Here is an 18,894-nt window from a genome sequence, read left to right on the forward strand (position 1 = left end):
CCTAATACAATAGAAGACGGCATCTAAAAAAAAATCCTCGAGCCATTTGGCTATACTTTTACTCTAGAGTTTGACGTCACAGGTCGGACTCCGACCTAAAAAGAGAAGAAGTAGAAAAGTAGCTAGAAAGCGAAAATGGACTCGGGTGGCAACAGCATCTTCTGACCGATAACATTGAAGACGCAGCTCAAATCAACAATAAAAGAACATAGTCGGCACTAACTTGCGGGGAACACCCATGTATTCTTTTAGTCCGAACAGTTTTCAAACACGTTAACTTTGAAAAAGATTAGAACTTAAAAATACCGATAGCAGAATCGGCAGCCCGCCTACCTGAAAACCTCATTACTATAATGTGGCCGCAAACGTACAGTCACTGAACAGAAGTCCTACGCTCTACCCATAAGTAGTCACAAGCACCCGCCATCAATGCTCTATTTGTATCCCGCCGCCCCTTCGGGTATTACAACTTAATTGCTAACACTAACAGTTGCCTGACTCTGATATGGCTTTCACGTTGAGGGGGACGCACCGACCGGCGTTGTAACAGTAGGCGGCGCACACCCAACCGCACGTACATCAAAAACGTCTCTCGCATTACGTAAAGACCCGCCAGACCGGTGTTGCCAGGCAGGATCAAGCGTGTACAGCTTCGTCTCAAATTTTCAGCCGCGCGATACCCCCATGACATAGGTCTCGCGAAAGGCCGCCAGTATGGTTCTGCTCACTACTCGTTCCACCATCAGCGCTTGTGGCAGATGAACACGCTTAGGGGGAGGAGAAATCGCATGCCGCTCAAGCTCGCGGGATCTCGCGAGACGAGAACGTCAGGGAACATGGCGACGTCTAATCTGTTAAAGGTAAGGAAAGCAAATAACTGGAGCTTCTACTCCGTATATCTGCTGGCTGTAGAGCTATCTAGCGGAACATCTCACCATGCTATCGCCATTCTGACCCCCTCTTGACAACTGTCATCTGATGTCAAAACACCCTCTGGTTCCTGCCGAACTCCCACTGCTGCCTGACACTCAGCTGCTTATTCTAGCTAGTCCTGTCAATCTTGCTGCATGCTACCATCCTTGTCAGTTCTTTATTCTTCTCTGCAAGCCAGCATTACTTTAATAACCACATTGTCCGCCTCTCAAACTCCCCTTAGGAACCTGCAACTTTCACGTAGACACGAATGTATCGCTTCTTTTCAGTACACTCTTTTCGATCCACTTTAACTGAGTCCTTTCCTTGATGCATCTACCAAACCAAGTTCCCACTTGCGGCCCTTCTACTGGACTCCTGTCCGCTACCTTAACACCACCGCTCATCTTTATCTTTCTGGCATTGATACCTTATTCACTGCTCCTCTGTTGGACAGCGTAGGCTTAGTTATTAGGGCTTTTAGTCATCCTCCTTCTGTGTCCTTGCTTGGGGGGATCTTTTACTGCTACTGCCTGATTTATTTCAATGACGAATCTGCCTCCCATGCTGCTGCCACTTTAGTGGATTATCCTCCCATTGTTCATCTGGTGCACTTGCTACCTCTCTGGTAGTCTCCAGCCCCCTTGCTGCATCCATGGTTGGGTCGCTTTTTAGGTCTCGTCCTTTACCATTGCGAAGCAATGGGAAATGGGGGAGAATTCAAGTGCTCAAACGGATTGTCATACCACCGCTTTTTTCCGTGGCGTTTTCTTCGAGTGCACGTACAGGCACGCGCATTTGGCCCATACACTTTCATGGCCATCTGTTCCTGTTCCTAATGGCCCTCCCCCAGCACAGAGCGCGCATCGCGGCCGCACAGCACATCAAAGGGCTTCTCCCAGCGTGTGCTGTGCGGCTTCTCCTCCCCTAATTATGTGGCCGGCCGTACTTGTGTTTCCTGGCCGCTTCCCGGCCGCTCTTGTATTTAATTAGCAGCAGCAGCAGCATTTCTCCTGCGCCAGGCCACATCAAAGGCTCTGTGCCATTAAAACTTAACTTATCTGCGAGGTAAAAGACTGCGAAGTACTGAAATCCTAACCTGGAAGTAAAACTCCTGATGTACTCACTTGCAATGTAACATCCCACGATGGAAAACCTATGATGCAATGGTGACGTACATACACCCACACCCTACTGCCCTGCATATCTGTGAATCCCAAAGCCTAGTCCAAGTGATCTTACACTCAGGTCTTGCATCAATCATCATTCCGTGTAAGGTGCATGTTTATTTCCCGCCATGCCGCACGCTGAATCACAGTCTTCAAAACTTGACAGATTTATAAACCTTGTGTAAAAGTTCCGCAGTGTCAGCAGGAGCAGCCCGTAATACCATGGTTACACATTTTACAGATTAAATTCATTTTCATGCCCTGAATTGCGCATTTGTTCTGGACAGTAATCCTTCAAGAAAGAGCTGAAACCTGTATTGCGCTTATCTTTCTCCATACTCTTCCAGCAAGAAGTGTATCCTAAAGGAAGCCAGACACACACAAAGGTCTCAGTAGCCTCGGGGGACCGGATGTGTTAGGGATGCCACTCATACATTATTGGCTCGAGAGCATCCTTCTTAGACAGACTGCAGCAATGAAGAGGCTCACACAGAGAGAGAACAGAATGTAAATCTCCAGAATATGATTGCAGAAGCACTGACTAATGCTCTGGCGGGTCCGTCGCTTTGATAATTTGTGCACACCCGGTGGAAACATAAAATATTAAGACATACGCGGTTCTTGTGCTATTCGCCGTTTTACTGTTCTTCCCGGTAATTGAATACGGGTTGGCTTGCCCAGGCGGTTTCAGCTCCCTTCCCTCCTTGTCTTCAAGGACAAGCCTGGTACATTTTACAGGACAAGCCTGGTTATTCCTTGCATAACTACTTAAAAACAAAAACAATGCTGATCACCAGGCGGCGGACAGCCAGCGCATACATCTACCTGGATGGGACAAAGCTAGAGGCCGTGTCCAACTTCAAGTACTTGGGCTTCCACTTTGATAACCGACAAAGCCACCAGCAGCAAATGTCCTACATCTCTCAGAGATCAAACTCACTCTCATTTGCTTTTAGATCTTTGGCTAAAAAGCTCTCGGGGCCATCATATAAACCTTTACTGGCAACAATAAAAGCAAAAGTCCTTCCAACCCTGTCATATGGCAGTGTAGGATTGCATGGGAAAGACGCAGATCTGCTCAACAAAATGCAGACAGCCATCTTCAAATCCACCTTCCACATACATCAGGGAGCCTCACCAGCTCAGACGAGGTTAGAATTCGGAATAATAAACGAGACACTGGGAAGAAAGTACGCAAGCATTAAGTACTGGTATACACTGAAACACAACACGTCAGCCTCGGAATTGCACCAAGCATTATGGGAAGAAATAAGATCTGATGTTAACTCCCCATACAATCAGTATCTCGAAAAGGCTATAACTGAGACCGGAACAAGAAAACTTTGGGAACTCAACCTGCCCTACCCGGCGTTCAAACAAGCTATAAACAAGTCGACAAAATTTCACTCCCTCTTACTCGATAAAGCCACGTTTAGCACCAGGAAACACGCATGGATGGTCATATCAAACTACAAAACACTCGTGGCAGCCCCATATCTAACAATCACATTCCCAGCTCACAGAAAACAGAAATTGATGGAACTCCGCTTGGGGAAATTTCCATCGACTATGGACCAACCAATCTGGGTGCACGACGGACCCAAAATCTGTAGATTATGTGGGAGGAGTAATGAGGACTTCATCCATCTTGTCTGTATCTGCCCAAATCTTGCTCAAGCTCGAATATCTCTTTTAAAAAAGTCTATGAACGAGCGGGGCATAAGAACGTGCAGATCTGCAATTATGGCAACTTTGAACCCAGTAGACACGCGATTGAACTGCCTACTACTATAGTTCCTTGCAGCCCACACCCAAGCGCTAAAGTACCCCCTGGCACCCAGTCAATAAAAGGATAACATAACTGTGGTAGCTCGGGGAGAGAGCTCTCTGGAACATTAAAAGTGATAAAAACCAAGACCTTCTGCACTAAATCAGACAGATTGTATTTTAATTACGTTTTATTCTATTTAAATAACAAATTTGGTATTAGACTGGAATGCTCTAGAACATACCAACAGAGATCGCACTTATATATTAAGAAATGTTAAACACATTAGTCGACTCTTTTTAAATGTATTGTTGTGGTTTTAACTAACTGAAACAATAAAAGTTTTCTTTCTACTTTAGATATGAGGTTAATACACATTTTATCTTGTTTTATTTTGATAGATGTCTTTTTTGTTTAGTTTCTTTATAATTTCAACTGACATTTAATCCAGATTTGGATTCGGGATTCTGAGTTCTGCAACAAAATACAGACACCTTCTATATTTTCCTTTCACATTTCAGGAGGAAACACTGGGTGAAATGTCACATCAAAGGCTCTGTGCCACTTTCACCCACACAGCAACACTTACAGACACGCAACGCCACTCACACCAACGCAAGCCCACTATCATCCACGCAACACCACACTCACCCACGCAACGCCACTCACCCAAGCAACACCACTGACACACGCAACGCCACTGACACGCGCAACGCCACTGACACGCGCAACGCCACTGACACGCGCAACGCCACTGACACGCGCAACGCCACTGACACGCGCAACGCCACTGACACGCGCAACGCCACTGACACGCGCAACGCCACTGACACGCGCAACGCCACTGACACGCGCAACGCCACTGACACGCGCAACGCCACTCGCACACGCAACGCCACTCGCACACGCAACGCCACTCGCACACGGGTGCATATTGTGGGTGCAGATTCAGAGAAAACTCAGCAGCACCACCACCATTGCAATGCAATAGGTCTCGTTTTAACGCAAATTTAAGCTATAGGCCTTGTAAATGGCAAAGCCTTTTATTTATGTTCCAAAAACCAGAACGCAAAAATAAAGGGCATAATCATTTACAATGCTAATAGTTCAGACTCGCGTTATTGCGAGACCTATTGCATTTTCAATGCTTGTTGCTCTTGATGTCTTTGGTGGACCTGCTTGCTCCCTTCTCCCATACTGCTTCTGTGGGTTCATTTCTTGCTTTCACCCCTATGCTGCACCCTAGTGGAGCTGCTGCTACTCTCCTTTGTTCCCCTCCTCGCTGCCCAAGTGCTGTGGACTCTACAATCTCCTTGTGCAGCATATTTGGTGGACTGCAACCCCCCTTGTGTGCCCTCTGTTATGTTCTCGACCGCTCCCAATTGACCACCCCCCATGGTTGGCTCGACACTGCCATTGTGCGGCCCCTGTGGTGTGCTCAACACCATCCACCCCCTTTGTATGGCCCCTGTGGTAGCTTTGACACCTTCTCCCTATTGTGTGAATCCCAAGCGGGCCTACACTGCCACCGACACTTGGCAGTACCTGTGGTTGGCTCAACACCCCTCCACCCTCATGGTAAGCTCGTCAGCTCCCCCCCCTCTGATGATCTCAACACCCCTGTGTGGCCCCTTGCTGGGTACAGCACATCTCTTGTGCAGCCCCTGTGGTGGCCTCAACACCTCTATCCCTGTTGTGCGGCCCCTGCTTGGTACTCTCCCATCGTTCATCCCCCCATAGCTGGATCAACACCCACCCTTGTAGCCCCAGACTCGGCATCCCTTCCCCGGACTTATGCAGCCCCTATGCTGGGACTTGACCTCCCCCTACTTGTGCAGCCCCTGTTGTGGGGACATTACCCCCCTCCCCTCCGTGCATCGCCTGTGGTTGACTAAACAGCACCATCCTTTTTAGGTCTCGCCTAGGCAGCACTTACGCTATCTCTTCAAGACATGCTGTGTTCAGCATATGGACTTGAAGCTCCGCCCATTGCCAGCCCATGTTTTCAATTAGCTCCTTTGACTGTCTTTTGTAAATGCTTTTCATTCATTGATTAATTTGTTCAGTGCTCCCTCTTTGATTTTGTAACCTCCCATAAGGACTGACTCTATTACATGTAATCCTACTTGGGATGTTTTATTTATAGTTTGTTTGCACTTTGTTCGTGAATTATTTTCTGCTGGTTTGGCAGGCAGAACAGCTACACACTTCCCCAACCGTAGTTCCGAACGCCACACTTAAATAAACAATGGCAGCCACAGTCTTGTTTCTGTTGCATTATCGTGCCACTTTTCTATTTATTGACTTTTGTGGCAACATTTGCGAACACTTGTTTAATTGTCTGATTGGGTGTCTTGGAAAACAAAACAGCCGGATAGCCTTATCGACGGTATCCAGCGATGACCCCTTAAGGCTTTAATTCATACCACATTTTCAAGATAACCATTGAATGTATAAATCCATTTTGATTCACTGCATGTAACATGGGCACAAACCTCATTCACCAACATTGGGATCCCATGGTCTATTTCGTTTATATTTTAATATGCTTTTTGTTGAAAATAAGAACTTATTAGTAAGGGTACAATGGACTTCATCATACCTGAACCTATGGTCAAACATTACACATAAATATTAAATTTCACTACCCCTCTGAGCCTGACCTACTATTTTGGACCAAGATTATCTCCAAAAATGATAAACTTTCTATGGTACTCGACAAATAAAAATCACTTTCAATACTTTTCATGAGGAGTTAGCTAGGATATGAACAAAAAGTTGGAAGCAGGGATGGGAATCCGAAACGGGGAGTTATATGAAAGAAAGGGAATTATGGGGTTTCTGATGACAAGATAGAGGTAGAATACCATGGCTTTTAAACCTATGATTAAGATAAATCCATTAAGAAGATAACAAACTATCCTGACTCCTCATGTCAGTCTACAAAGGAAGCAATCGGATAGTAATCCAGTGTATCTACTCCGCCCCTGCTCCATCACCCTGTGTTAGTTCAGATTCCATCATTCTTAACTTCCTCCAGTGCTGCACAACCCCCCCTCAGTCTGAACTAACAAGATAGATGGGCTCAAATCTCAGAGGGATGTGTGGGGTATCATAGAGCGCAAATAACACTTAACACCACTGCAAGTTCTTTTTGTTGCTGCTTTTTCACAAAGCAAATGTCTGAGAACAAGAAGATAACTTCACACAGATTCTAAGAATTGAAATAAGATGCGAGTATTCAGTATATAGTTAATGCAATAATATGTGGAGTTTGTGTGAGAATAGAAGTATTAGTTCTCTATGTCCGGGTTAAAGTATTGCCATGCATCTGAGCCGTATCTCTTTTTTAGGTTTCGCCCTGGCGTTGCAACTGCATAGCAGTTGCTCCGCCCAGGGCGAAATCTCATGATCCTACATATGGGCTTTGGTTCCGCCTCTTCCTTCCATTGGCTAGCTCCATAAATGGAGGCTAGCCATTGGAAGAGATTGGCTGTCAATCACGCTTTCCTGTGAAAACGCGATTCGGGGGCGTTTCTCGGTCTTTTTTTAAGTCCCGCCCCTTTGTCCTGGGCCGCGGTGTGATTGGCTGCCGGCCCGGGACACCCCCGTGACGTCATTCCCCGGGCCGCGCTGTGATTGGCTGGCCGGCCCGGGACCTGACTTTTTTACTATACTGCTAACAATTTATGCTTCGCAGTGAACATGGCTGGCAGTGACCGGAGAACAAAGCAATCCAGCTTTGGCCGCTTTTCACCCAGATAAGCTGCATATTCAAATAACTGTCATGGCCTTGAGATGCAACACAAAAGGAACACTTCCATGCCAATTAGGTGCACAGTGAAAACATGGAAATTTGGTTTCCTTTCGCGCCACTCATTTACAGCTAATGACTGAGCTTCAGAGCTGGTTAGTGCATCTTCTCTTTCTCTTGTTTTGGAACGCACTTGCGCTCCATGACTTTATGGCTTGTGCACGAAGCCGCTCGGAGATTTATCATCGCCTCCTATGGAGGAGAAGTTGTTGAACCTTTGTTACTCCGCGGCTCGCCCTCCTCCTTTACAGTACATGATGGGCTTCATGGGACGCGAGACAGTGTGGATGCAAATTTCGCTCTCTGACACAGGTAACCTTTCCTTATCACTTGGACCCTCTGCCCATTGGGCCGGGCAGCTGAGAGTGAGTGGGGCGGGGGCTGGTTCCCCACTGAGCCCGTGACGCGCTTAGGCTACCCCAGGGTGCACATTTACCTCTTACTGGAGTGACTTTCTCATTGGGCGTTCGCCTCCGTTCGCTTGTGATGCATCACCGTCCTTGTCAGATTATTCCACTTAACGGGACTCTGGCAGGAGTCTGACCCTAGGAGCGGTTGGTGGACTTTGTGAGGGAGCTTGTTTCTCTCCCCGGCCGTCTCTCCTCCCACGCGTCTGTGCAGTCCCCAGACACAACATGTAAAAGCCGGCTTAGCGGTTTGGCTGCACGGTCTGCCTCCCCCTGTGATCCGAATGTGAGGTGGGGGTTGGGTGGCGCTTTCTCTCATTCCCTCAGTGAGCGCGGGGTCATGGAGCTGCTGAGCGGCCCGCGATGCCCCCTGGGGGTGGGGACGCATTAGCCACGCACTCATGCGGCTATAACTCCAGCAACGCCTTTGACAAGATAAACCCGGAAGCCTTGTCTTTGTTCTCAGCCTGAGCCGTGCACTGCCATTTTCCTTGGCTTTCCCTAGTGCTGTGTGCTGATGCCAAAGTGGGAGATGGAGCCTCGGAGAGCAGGGCGGTGTTCCCCAGAGGCAGCAACACATGATTTAATGGACGGAAAACACAGGGTCATCGAGCGGGCTTTTATGGCTGAACATTTGGGTGGAGACTGCCTTTTGTATGATTTTCTTGTGTTCTAGTAGACCCAATCCTAACCTCAATATTATATCAAATGCCGGCTGAAATAATTTTGTTAAAGCTCGTGATGTGTAGTTCGTTCACCACGTTATCCAGTGTTTTCTGGGAGTTGTAGTTTTCAATGGCTTCAGTTGAACAACTAGTCTCACAAATATTGAACATTTAATGGCAATTGCGGTCAAGATAAACTATGGGAATGAATACATTTAATGATTATTGTGAGCACAGTAAATGGCCCGAGCCCCGCACTGCCATTTTCCCCCGCCTTCCCTAGAGATCTGCTAAGGACTGGATCATACTGCCTGGACCATGCATACCACCAGAGCGCCTGCTGTGTCAGGCTGGTCTGTCGTGACAATGAATCTACAGACTGCTCTTAACGCTCTGATTTTAATCTAGTGCTTGCTGTCGCACCTCTGACCATTCATAGCACTGTAAAACAACCCGTACAATGCCCGCTACAATGGTCCTCTTTTAAATGACTTCCGAAGGAAGAAAGGCAGAAAGGCCCGCCCAGGATTCTAATCTACTTGACTCACTGAGCTATCACACCTGTCTGAGCTCCAGTACTACGCTGCATTTTTGCTTCAATGGACTTTTGCCAGATTCCTTTCTCATGGGAAGGGCGCCTGGCCTAATGCGCTGTTCCTGACCTGCGGTGTCCTCATCACCTACGAACACTGCAGGGAAGTAATTAGTAGCAGGTTTTAGTGTCCTCTCGCCATCCTCAGCTCACTCTACGAACGGATCTTTCAGATTCCACCACATGTGTACACAAACACACATATACGCCTACATATCCTTGTTGACACGTACTCACACGCACCACATATCACAGGTCAGTACCAAATCATGACATTGTGTTCAGTACGTTTGATGAGAAATACCCATGTTAAGGGAACTGTCTAGGTATTTATTAAAGGCATTCAAATGGCTCAGTGAGTTAAATACTCACCACTAAGATATGTGGTGATCAGCAGGTTTTGTGTTTAAATCAGATAAACTGGTTCTGCTTTCCATCCTTTCGAACTGATTACCATTAAGTCTGGTAATGTTTATCTATGTTATTTACAGCAGTGAGCTGCATAAGTGCAGTAGGGAGCACTATATAACTACACATTAATTTTATTATTTAACACAATTGTGTGCCTGTGTATAATACGCTGAAATGCTTTGGAGTTTACATTGGTAGGTTTCAATTCACGGATGGGCATTAAGAGAGAGTTATTTGGCAGTGATGGTGGTGCATGCTGCTATCTGTCGCTATTATGGTGGTAACATTGAAACTTTACATTTCGTTACAGGATGTGTGTGGTTGCTTTCAGTGGGTTGTTTAGATGATACTAGGTAAGGTACATTCTTTAAGTTGACGGAGCTGATGCTTTAGGGCTATTTTGAATAATACTCAAGGTGATAGGGCTAGGGTGGAGTCTATTACAGCTTTAGGATTACAGGGGGGCAGCTATTTGAGTTATGGAAAGATGATCTTGGCAAAGTAATTGGTGTCCAGCATTGGTCCAGGAAGGCTGAAGTCATGGCTGCTTTTCAGGGTATCCGGATTTTAGACATTTGCATGAATTATCTACATTCTCAGTGGTTATCCTGTAAATCGGAGTTGTCCAGTAGTTGCAGTAGCAGTTGATTAACATAATTCTGTGGGCTTACATTAACCCTGGATTGTGGTGCGACACAGTAGGCAACACAGGCCAGTGTCCTTGTATGCAAAGACAAACCCTTTGGCTTCAAAATTAACATTAGTTGCTAAGTGTGCACTCGCACTGAAACCATTTTGGATCACAGCTCTGCATTGGTTAGGCATTCTCACCTCCCAGCGCGGCTCCTATGCTTATTGAAATACGGAGCTAATCACTTGACTGCCTCTTCCAACTTAGGCACCTAAGTGATTTTCGCCAAATTTGTCGATTAACACAACGATTACTATCGATTTGCTCATAAACTATCAGTTTATGTGCCGTTGCGCACCGTTGGGTGGGTTTTGACCATAATGAGCGGGAAGGGGTCTTTACCTGGTGGCAGCATCTCTCTGCAGACGAGTGTTCGCCTCGCACGACATTCTCCGCAGGAGAGCAGGCTGCTGTCTAGGACCTTTGCTGTAGTTCATCTCGGTCATTCATTACGGTGCGCAGGGCTTTAAGTGGGATGGAAAAAGTGAGAAGCATGAAAGGAACGGGGCCTATTTAATTAAGGATATGACTTAAACATGCACACTAACGTTTGCGTAGATAGCCACCCTAACCACGCGTTTGCATTGAACAACTGCAGCCGGTATACGTGACCTTTGCTCAGTGCCTTTGCAGAGAGGCCAAGGATTGGATGAACAACTAATCTTTGCGAGAGATTAGGCTATTGGCAATGTTAATGACAATGCCATTTATTTATGTGTTTTCAAAACCAACACATAAATACAAATTTTGTCATTTACAATGCGAATAGCTCTAACTTCTCCAAAGGCGAAACCGTTGCATTGTAAATGCTTGTCAAGGAGAGTCAACATAGTTCCTGTTAACGCAAAATTCCGGCCTCTCAAAAGCATAAAAATGTTACTAGACCTGCAGGTCTAGTGACTTAAATAATCTACTCAACCAAATTATAATGCTCTTGACCCATAAACTGGTTTCAAATTATGTGATCCTTGGCAAATATTTTGATTCACTAAGCCGCCATTTTCTTCATTATCACATATGAGAGCATCTTCAAATACGCAAGTTCAGCATGTCTGCTGTACAAAAAACTCTTTGTTTTTATTTAATAAACTAAACTTTTTCTCAGTCAATAATACAAATCTAGCCACATATAGGATACACATGACCCCTGACTTGCCTCTTAGTTCATTAACAAAATTGTCTTCAGGGCGGAGGCAAGAATGTTTCTCAAATCCTATTTAAAAACGATCACTTTTAGTAAATACATAACTAAAGCATGAAGTGGTAGCACACTGTCATTTGCAATCAGCAGATTTTTGATTGAAAAGGCCACAAAAGTTTCCACTGACATGCAGTTTTACTGATAAAACTATATGGCGTACAAACAATAATGTATGGAAATTGAGTTTCTGCAAATAGTTGACATTTGCACATCACCAAGTAAAGTGTTCTGATTTGTATTGCTCCTGTATACATCTTTGTTTGCATCCCAGTTCTGAATTACAATTTTGTTTTCCCCGGAATTCTTGATATATTTTGAAATAGGTGTACTATCCAGTTACAAGCTATTTAATTGTTAGAAAAAACCTAGCTTGGACCCAGACTGTCTTGGCAACTATCGACCCATCTCGCTTCTCCCAGGGATCAGTAAAATTGTGGAGAAGCATGTTAATTCGGGCCTTTCCACATATCTGGAATCTCATAAACTTCTCCATCCCTCTCAAACTGGCTTTCGCCCACGCCAAGGAACGAAAACGGCTCAACTGGCAGTCGTGGAAGAATCCAGAAAGATTCTCGATGCAGGAGGCTTCTCCCTTCCGTGATTCTTTTAGAACTTAGCGTGGCCTTTGACATGGTCAACCACCTCATTCTGGTCCAACGACTTAGAAGTTTGGGTGTTTCTGGAGTAGCCCTAACCTGGCTGCAATCCTTCCTTGAGGAAAGATCTTTCCAGGTGTTCGAGGGTGAGGCCATCTCGAAATCCTGGCCCCTCCATTGTGGGGTTCCTCAGGAGTTCTCCATGAGCACCACTCTTTTTAACGCTTACATGTCTCCTCTTGTGGACATCTTTCTTCTCTATCGGGTACATATTGTGACCTATGCTGATGACACCCAACTGGCTGTTGCTCTTAACCATTCAGACAGGGCCTCTACTTGCCCCGGTCCCTGCCTTGAAGAAGTAGCCAATTGGATGAAACATTCATATCTAAAATTAAATGGTGATAAGACCAAGCTTATGCTCCTTGGCAATCCTTCTCTTTTCAAGGCCAGCCTCAATGGGCTCTGCACCTGCCCCCAAGTCAGAGATAAAGAGCTTGGGCTTCTGGCTGGACTTAGACCTCAGCTTCAAAGTCCAAGCCAGAAAGATTGTGGTCTCCTGCTTTGGCATCATAAGGATGCTTCGTAAAGTGTTCCCTCTGCTCCCCTTCCAAGCATGAAAGCTCAAGGGCCAGGCACTTATTCTTTCACGCCTGGACTACTGCAACGCCTTATACCTTGGTGCCCCGAGTTCGGTCCTTGCTAAACTTCAAACAGAATTATGCCGCAAGGATCCTTGTGGGGACTCCGAGCCCGCAGTCTGCAAAACCTGCTATGAAATCTCTCCCTTGGCTCCCTGTTCGGGAGAGAGTCCACTTCAAGTCCTCATGTATCACCCATAAGATGATAGGAGGGAAAGGGCCAGAGACTATTTCCTCTGTGGTCCAGCCCTATCGAGCAAAAAGGCCACTGTGCTCAGACGAGCAATACCTGGCCATCGTCTCCAGAATCAAGAGGGCTAGAAGTGGTGGCCCGCCATTCTCGTACAATGCTGCCAAACTATGGAATTCCCTTCCTCTTCAGCGACGAAGGGAACCACTCATATGGCCTTACATAAGCTGTTGAAAACATGGCTCTTTCCTAAGTGATTTATTGAAGCTTCAGTTTTATTGCTCAGCGCTGGGATGGCTATGGGTAGCTACGCGTTCTATACGTGATGCTTCATTCATTCATTCAACAGACAGTAAATGTGCAAGATAAAAAGATGTAAAACAATCTTTATTGCTCATTCACTTTCTGAATGAATAGAACACCTGTTCCATTCCAGCTTAAATTTACTCGGGACCAGTTGGTCATGAAAATAGCTTGACTGTAGCGAGTGGGCAAGTAGATTTTTCAAAGCCTATATATCATCCTATTTCTATCCCTGTCTGAGTCCCGGATTAGGTTGAAGTCTCCAACATTTAGTTGCTCTTTTAGTGTTTTGCGCAGGTAAGGATCTTGCATAGCATTTGTGGCAGAGTGTTAAGTGGAATGTATGCTGTTGGAAATGCTCCTTAACATATCGTCCCTCTTTGTCTCTGTGAGCTTTACATAATATGGCCATTCCTGTGGTTTTCTCCTCTGCTGGCTCCCATAACTGGCAGGAATATTGCTTATGGCGCATGTAGGCTTCATCCTTTCGTATTAGATGAGTTTCTTGTAGAAATATAACATATGAGATTTTTATAAAAGAGAGAACTCTATCTGGCATCGCTTTTCCGGTGAATTCAATTCCTTCCCATTTAAATAAATTAGTTTAAGGGGATATATAGTTCCAATAACTAATTTGATTTAGAGCACAAAATGGATCACCGTCCTTTTTGAGTGACTCATTAATGTATGCACTGAAGTCCTCCCTTCCCTCCTTCAACTAGAAACTGTAGATAAAAGGCCAGCGGGCAGCCCTATATGTAAAATACAGAAACAAACCAATCATGACCTCTAACGAGTAGAAAACCGCTAAAGATCATCAGCACGAGTTAGGCTTGCAGCAGGCAGGAACTCAAAATATAGTCTCGCGGAACCCAATTAGTAAATCCCTGCCTGACTAATGCCTTCCTCCAGGGAAACACAGAAAGATGATCAAAGTCACGATGTTGGTTTACTGTCTTAGGCTGACCTGTTTAGGTGCCAATCCTGGGGGCTCCACTCCAGTTTCTTTAGGTGTGAGATGACGTCGGTATGGCCGTTCTCTGTTGATCTTCTGACTCATCGTTGTGGCTTGTCTCAGACATCTGCTATTCTGGATGTTGCCCATTGTCGATTGAATGGGTATGACCATCCAGCATTGGATACCCTGGGGTCCATGGTGAGGCCCCCTATTCTCTGTGAGTGAACAAATGATTCATTGCTTCCCTTTCTAGTGGAAAATAAGGTTGAATGGACGGCCCCACTGATATGGCGTTAGGTGCTTTCACAAGATATCCGTCATGTGGCAGAAGTCTCCACTCTTTCTCAAAGTGATCACTGTGAGATCTTGGCGTAACTGGATGGGACAGTTGTCGTAGGTGAGTACTCCTTTCTGCCTGTCGATTTTCATAGTAGCTTAATTTTCATTGAAATAATGAACTCTTAACCCCTCCGCTGCTCTGAACGTTCCGCGCTGGTGCAGAACGTTCTATTGCGCGGGCGGGGCCGCGACGTTCAGCGGACGTGCGCAGCACTACCGAGGTAGTGCAAGTGACGTCTGCTGAATGTGCGCAGCACTTAACGGGTTAATGTTGTCCAGCACACTGTTGGCCTGGAAAGGGCCTTTGAGACCCTCTGTGCATGATCTAACCTGATAGTGGAGGCCTCTGTAGTGCCTCGTATAGACTGCAGTAGGTCCCGGGTAAAATCCAGGAAGTTGTCACATTCTATACCTCTGAGGACTCCTTTAATTTGAATGATGTTGCACCGGCTACTATTTTTGAAATCTTCTTGCTTCATTTGGAGTTTTTTTTGTTGTTCTTCTAATGCTTGAGCTTTGCACCAGTGGAGTTCTTGGTCTTCTGTGAGTTAATCTGAATTACACTCAAGGTCGTCAACTTTGGTGGCCAGTTCTGGCATTAAACTCCCTGATCTCCCATAGGCATGTTTTCAGCTCTGTCTTTATGCAGCCAATTTAATTGCGGATTTCTCCCAAGAACTGCTCTATGTACTCCTGAGAGATGGGGCCACTGCACTTCCTCCAGTCTCTGGTGGATTCTTTTCCTCCTGTCTGGCACTTCCTTTGTTGGAGGCCTGCGACCACATGTCCACCACTGTGTACATGTTTGATTGAGGACACTAGGCCTTTTCCGAAATTTAACCAAGGAGTGGGAGAACTTGCTGAAGCCTTAGAATGTTTTAATTTCAGACAGCTACGGTGTGGATCACTCTAGAATGACAGCTGTCAATCACTGCCTGTGGAGGTTTCTTGTGCTCGAAGCGCCCAGTTCAAGTTCAGGAAGATGTCCCCCTTGGTCGCAGATTAGTGAAGTGGTAAGGGATACCCTATCTTGGCCCTCAATTGGGGAAAGAGGGCAATCCCATTAAGTCCAGCATGCTATGGACTTGGTAACTGCAGTACAGGGGGAGTCCTCCAGGCCATACCCTCCCTCCCCCCACCAGTGGGAAGGCCACTGTACTTTCATCAAATGACCTTGCTTCACAAGGGCCTCTCTTCTGCAAATCCCTATGCGGGGCCTCCTGCATGTTCTGGACCCTGCGGAAGGTATCTTGCTGTTTCTTAGGTGCTGAGTTTGTCAGGGTGGTAGGCAGGTGGAAGACCCCTGAATATCACCCCACCTCAGTCCCTGCAGTTGGTGCCATGGTCCGCCAAGGTAAGACTCCAATTCCTGCGTCGCTATAGTCCAGTGAGCCCCCTTATGTGGGTGCTCTTGGGGCAGGTTTTGGAGGAAGCAACAGGCCAAAAAAAGGGGTAGAAGTGCAGGCCCAGTCCCTAAGACCCCGCAGGAACTATTTCTGCAGTTGCTCGCTGACAAGTGAGATCCTTCGTCACAGGAGCCTAAAGTCAAAGTGCTGGAGTAGAAGACCCACAAGTCAGTGCACCAGCTCTTTCCAGGCAAGGCTCTGAGGTTAGACGTCTCTGTATCGAATGTCATCACCCCTTGCCCTCCGCCACTCACCCAAGACCTTGCCCTGTGGTGACTGTGCCAGTAAATGGCCTCTAGCTGTGCGATACAAGCCTGCTTTTGACCTCAACGTGGCCCTTCAGATGATGACTCCAACTCCTTCCCTTGGGGCACTACCTCGTTATAAGCCTTTGGGCTGTGTTTCAGCAAAGACTGGGACCTGTTGGGCCTCCTCTTTCAGGCTTTAGTGGAAATCCTGCCCCACTCTGGTTCCAGGCCAGAGCATCCTCAGCAACTCAGTGGGTGCCCAACACCACCAATGTCCACGGGGGTTCAACAGCTAATCAAAGGTTCCAGGGCACTCTCCCCCTCTAGGATACCAGTTGCAAAACTGTTAGAATGGGGTCTCTAGTTGAGAATAGTTTGCACCCAGGCCAGGCAGGGACCCACACTCTAGCCAGGGTAAGTTACACTCTCAGAATAACCCATGCACACCCCATTGGTAGCTTGGTAAGAGCAGTCAGGCTTATCTCAGAGGCAATGTGTAGAGTATTTATACACACACCCCACACCAGTTTAGAAAAATAGCCATTATTGATCTGAGTACAACAAGACCAAAAACAACAACAATTCCACATTTGCAGGTAAAAAAAAAGTGGGTGCACTTGCCAGATCGAAGTGGCAGTTTAAAACTGCACACACAGACACTGCAGCAGCAGGTCTGATACATGTTTGCAGGGCTACTCATGTGGTTGGCACAATCAGTGCTGCAAGCCCACTAGTGATTCAGAAAAGGGGGTGGTGATGAACAGAGTGCCTGAATTAAGCAGACCACTCTTACCCAGTCCAAAGATCAGGGCTTGATCCATCACCGTTTTTTAGCTCACTGCACCATCCCAGCTCAGAACTTGGCTATATGCAAATTAGTCTGTTCCTGTCCCAGTGCATGATGGGAACAGGGCAAACCAAACTACCAAGCCAATTCTTATACTGGGAAGGAAACAAGCTTCCGGGGACCGGTTTCTGCCATTTCAGGCGTCGTCGGCCCGGCTTGCTTGAATCCTGATGGTGCAATGAGCAAGGGACTCACATCTGAGTATACCCTTCCACGCTTATGGTGGACAAAATGATTCATCACCACCCCCTTTTCGCAAGCCCACTAGTAGCATTTGATGTATAGGCGCTGGGCACACACATTGCACTGTACTAGGGACTTACTAGTAAGTCAAATAGGGTAGGGTATAATATTCAAGGTGATATATTGGCCTTGATCCAAGCCCTGCATACAGAAAACTGGGCCCAGATTATCTTGGATGAGGATGGAGGATTGTCTGGGAGGATCCAGATTGGTAATGGCCTGAGGCAGGGGTGCGTACTTTCCCTCTTGCTCTTTTCCCTGTTTATAGCGGATCTGCCCTTAAAATTAAGAGAGGTTAGAGGAGCTAGCCTGAAATTAGAAGGAAACCATATCTCCTTTTTATTATACGCAGATGACCTGGTAATTATGGACCAGACGGTGATTGGTCTACAACTAAACATGTTTACAGAATATTGTCTAAATAAAAAAATTAGTTGTGAACATGGAGAAGACCAAAAACCTATGCTTTGGAAGAAGCAAAATAAAGTTTTCCTGGTATCTAGGCACTGAATCACTGGAGAAAGTAACAGAATATAGATACCTGGGGAAGTGGTTTGCGAGTAACTTCAAATGGTATACCCACCTGGACGCTCTAAAAATGAGGGCATCGGCTTCAGTGAAGGGTTTAAAAAGATTTAACAGTATATGTGGAGAAATGTCTGATAGGCCGGTCATAAAGGCCTATCTAGCAATGGTCCCTCCACAATTCCTGTGTGGCGCAGAGGTACTCTATTTAAGTGGCAAAAACGGTTGGGACAAAGAGGACGGAAATATCCTTAAAAGCCTGTTCTCGCTGCCAAGATAGTCTATGGTACAAGCAGCGAGATTAGAATTGTGAATCACCTCTTGGGCTATAACAGCCTGCATGGCTTTACTATGTTTTTGGCAGCATTTTGGGTCAGGTGAGGACCAAAAAATCTCAGTGGTGTAAAAGTGAAATTGCCAACAGTGAGTTGACCTGGGCAAAAGAGACAAGAGCCTCAATAAGCGAAGTGTATGGAGTGTTAAAACTAAAGCTGCACCCTCACTCACTTCATTTAATGATAGATAAGAAAGAACTTAGGTCATTGGGAATTGAAATGTCTCGTACCCATGACCATGAGTACCTCTCGCTGAAAACCCCAGTGTCCCATATGACTCTGGCTTGGAAAAATGAGTTACATTACCCCTACGTAGACAGATTACCTAGTTGCCGATTAAGGCGTGAAGTGCTAAGATTGCGAATTGGGATAAACCCCTATTACGCGAATAAAGGGGTTAAAAATTCAATGATAGATAGCAATGATAAATGCACTTGGACTTTGGGTACTACCTGTGATATTTTACATATTTTATTAGACTTAATGAAGATTTTAGATATACGAAGAGAGATTTTAGGTCCGATTTAAAATAAATATGAGATTTAAAATAGAATGCAAGCTGTAAAGTGGGAATGATAAATTTAGATATTGCCTGTGCCATGGGGAAATTCATAAATACAGTTAAAGTGTTTC

At 46.0% G+C, this 18,894-nt stretch overlaps 1 protein-coding gene across 1 annotated transcript in view; it reads left to right on the forward strand.

Moving 5' to 3' along the window:
* Positions 1 to 551: 551 nt before the first annotated feature.
* Positions 552 to 18,894, forward strand: part of CUL5 (cullin 5) — a 778,902-nt gene continuing 760,559 nt past the window's right edge. The window contains exon 1 of the mRNA XM_078657044.1: positions 552 to 860. Within this exon, the coding sequence (XP_078513170.1) occupies positions 759 to 860 (102 nt within the window). The 5' untranslated portion in view covers positions 552 to 758. The remainder of the gene's footprint in view (positions 861 to 18,894) is intronic.

The sequence above is a fragment of the Lissotriton helveticus genome, chromosome 8 (genome assembly GCF_964261635.1).
Source record: "Lissotriton helveticus chromosome 8, aLisHel1.1, whole genome shotgun sequence".
In the NCBI taxonomy this organism is placed as follows: Eukaryota; Metazoa; Chordata; class Amphibia; order Caudata; family Salamandridae; genus Lissotriton; species Lissotriton helveticus.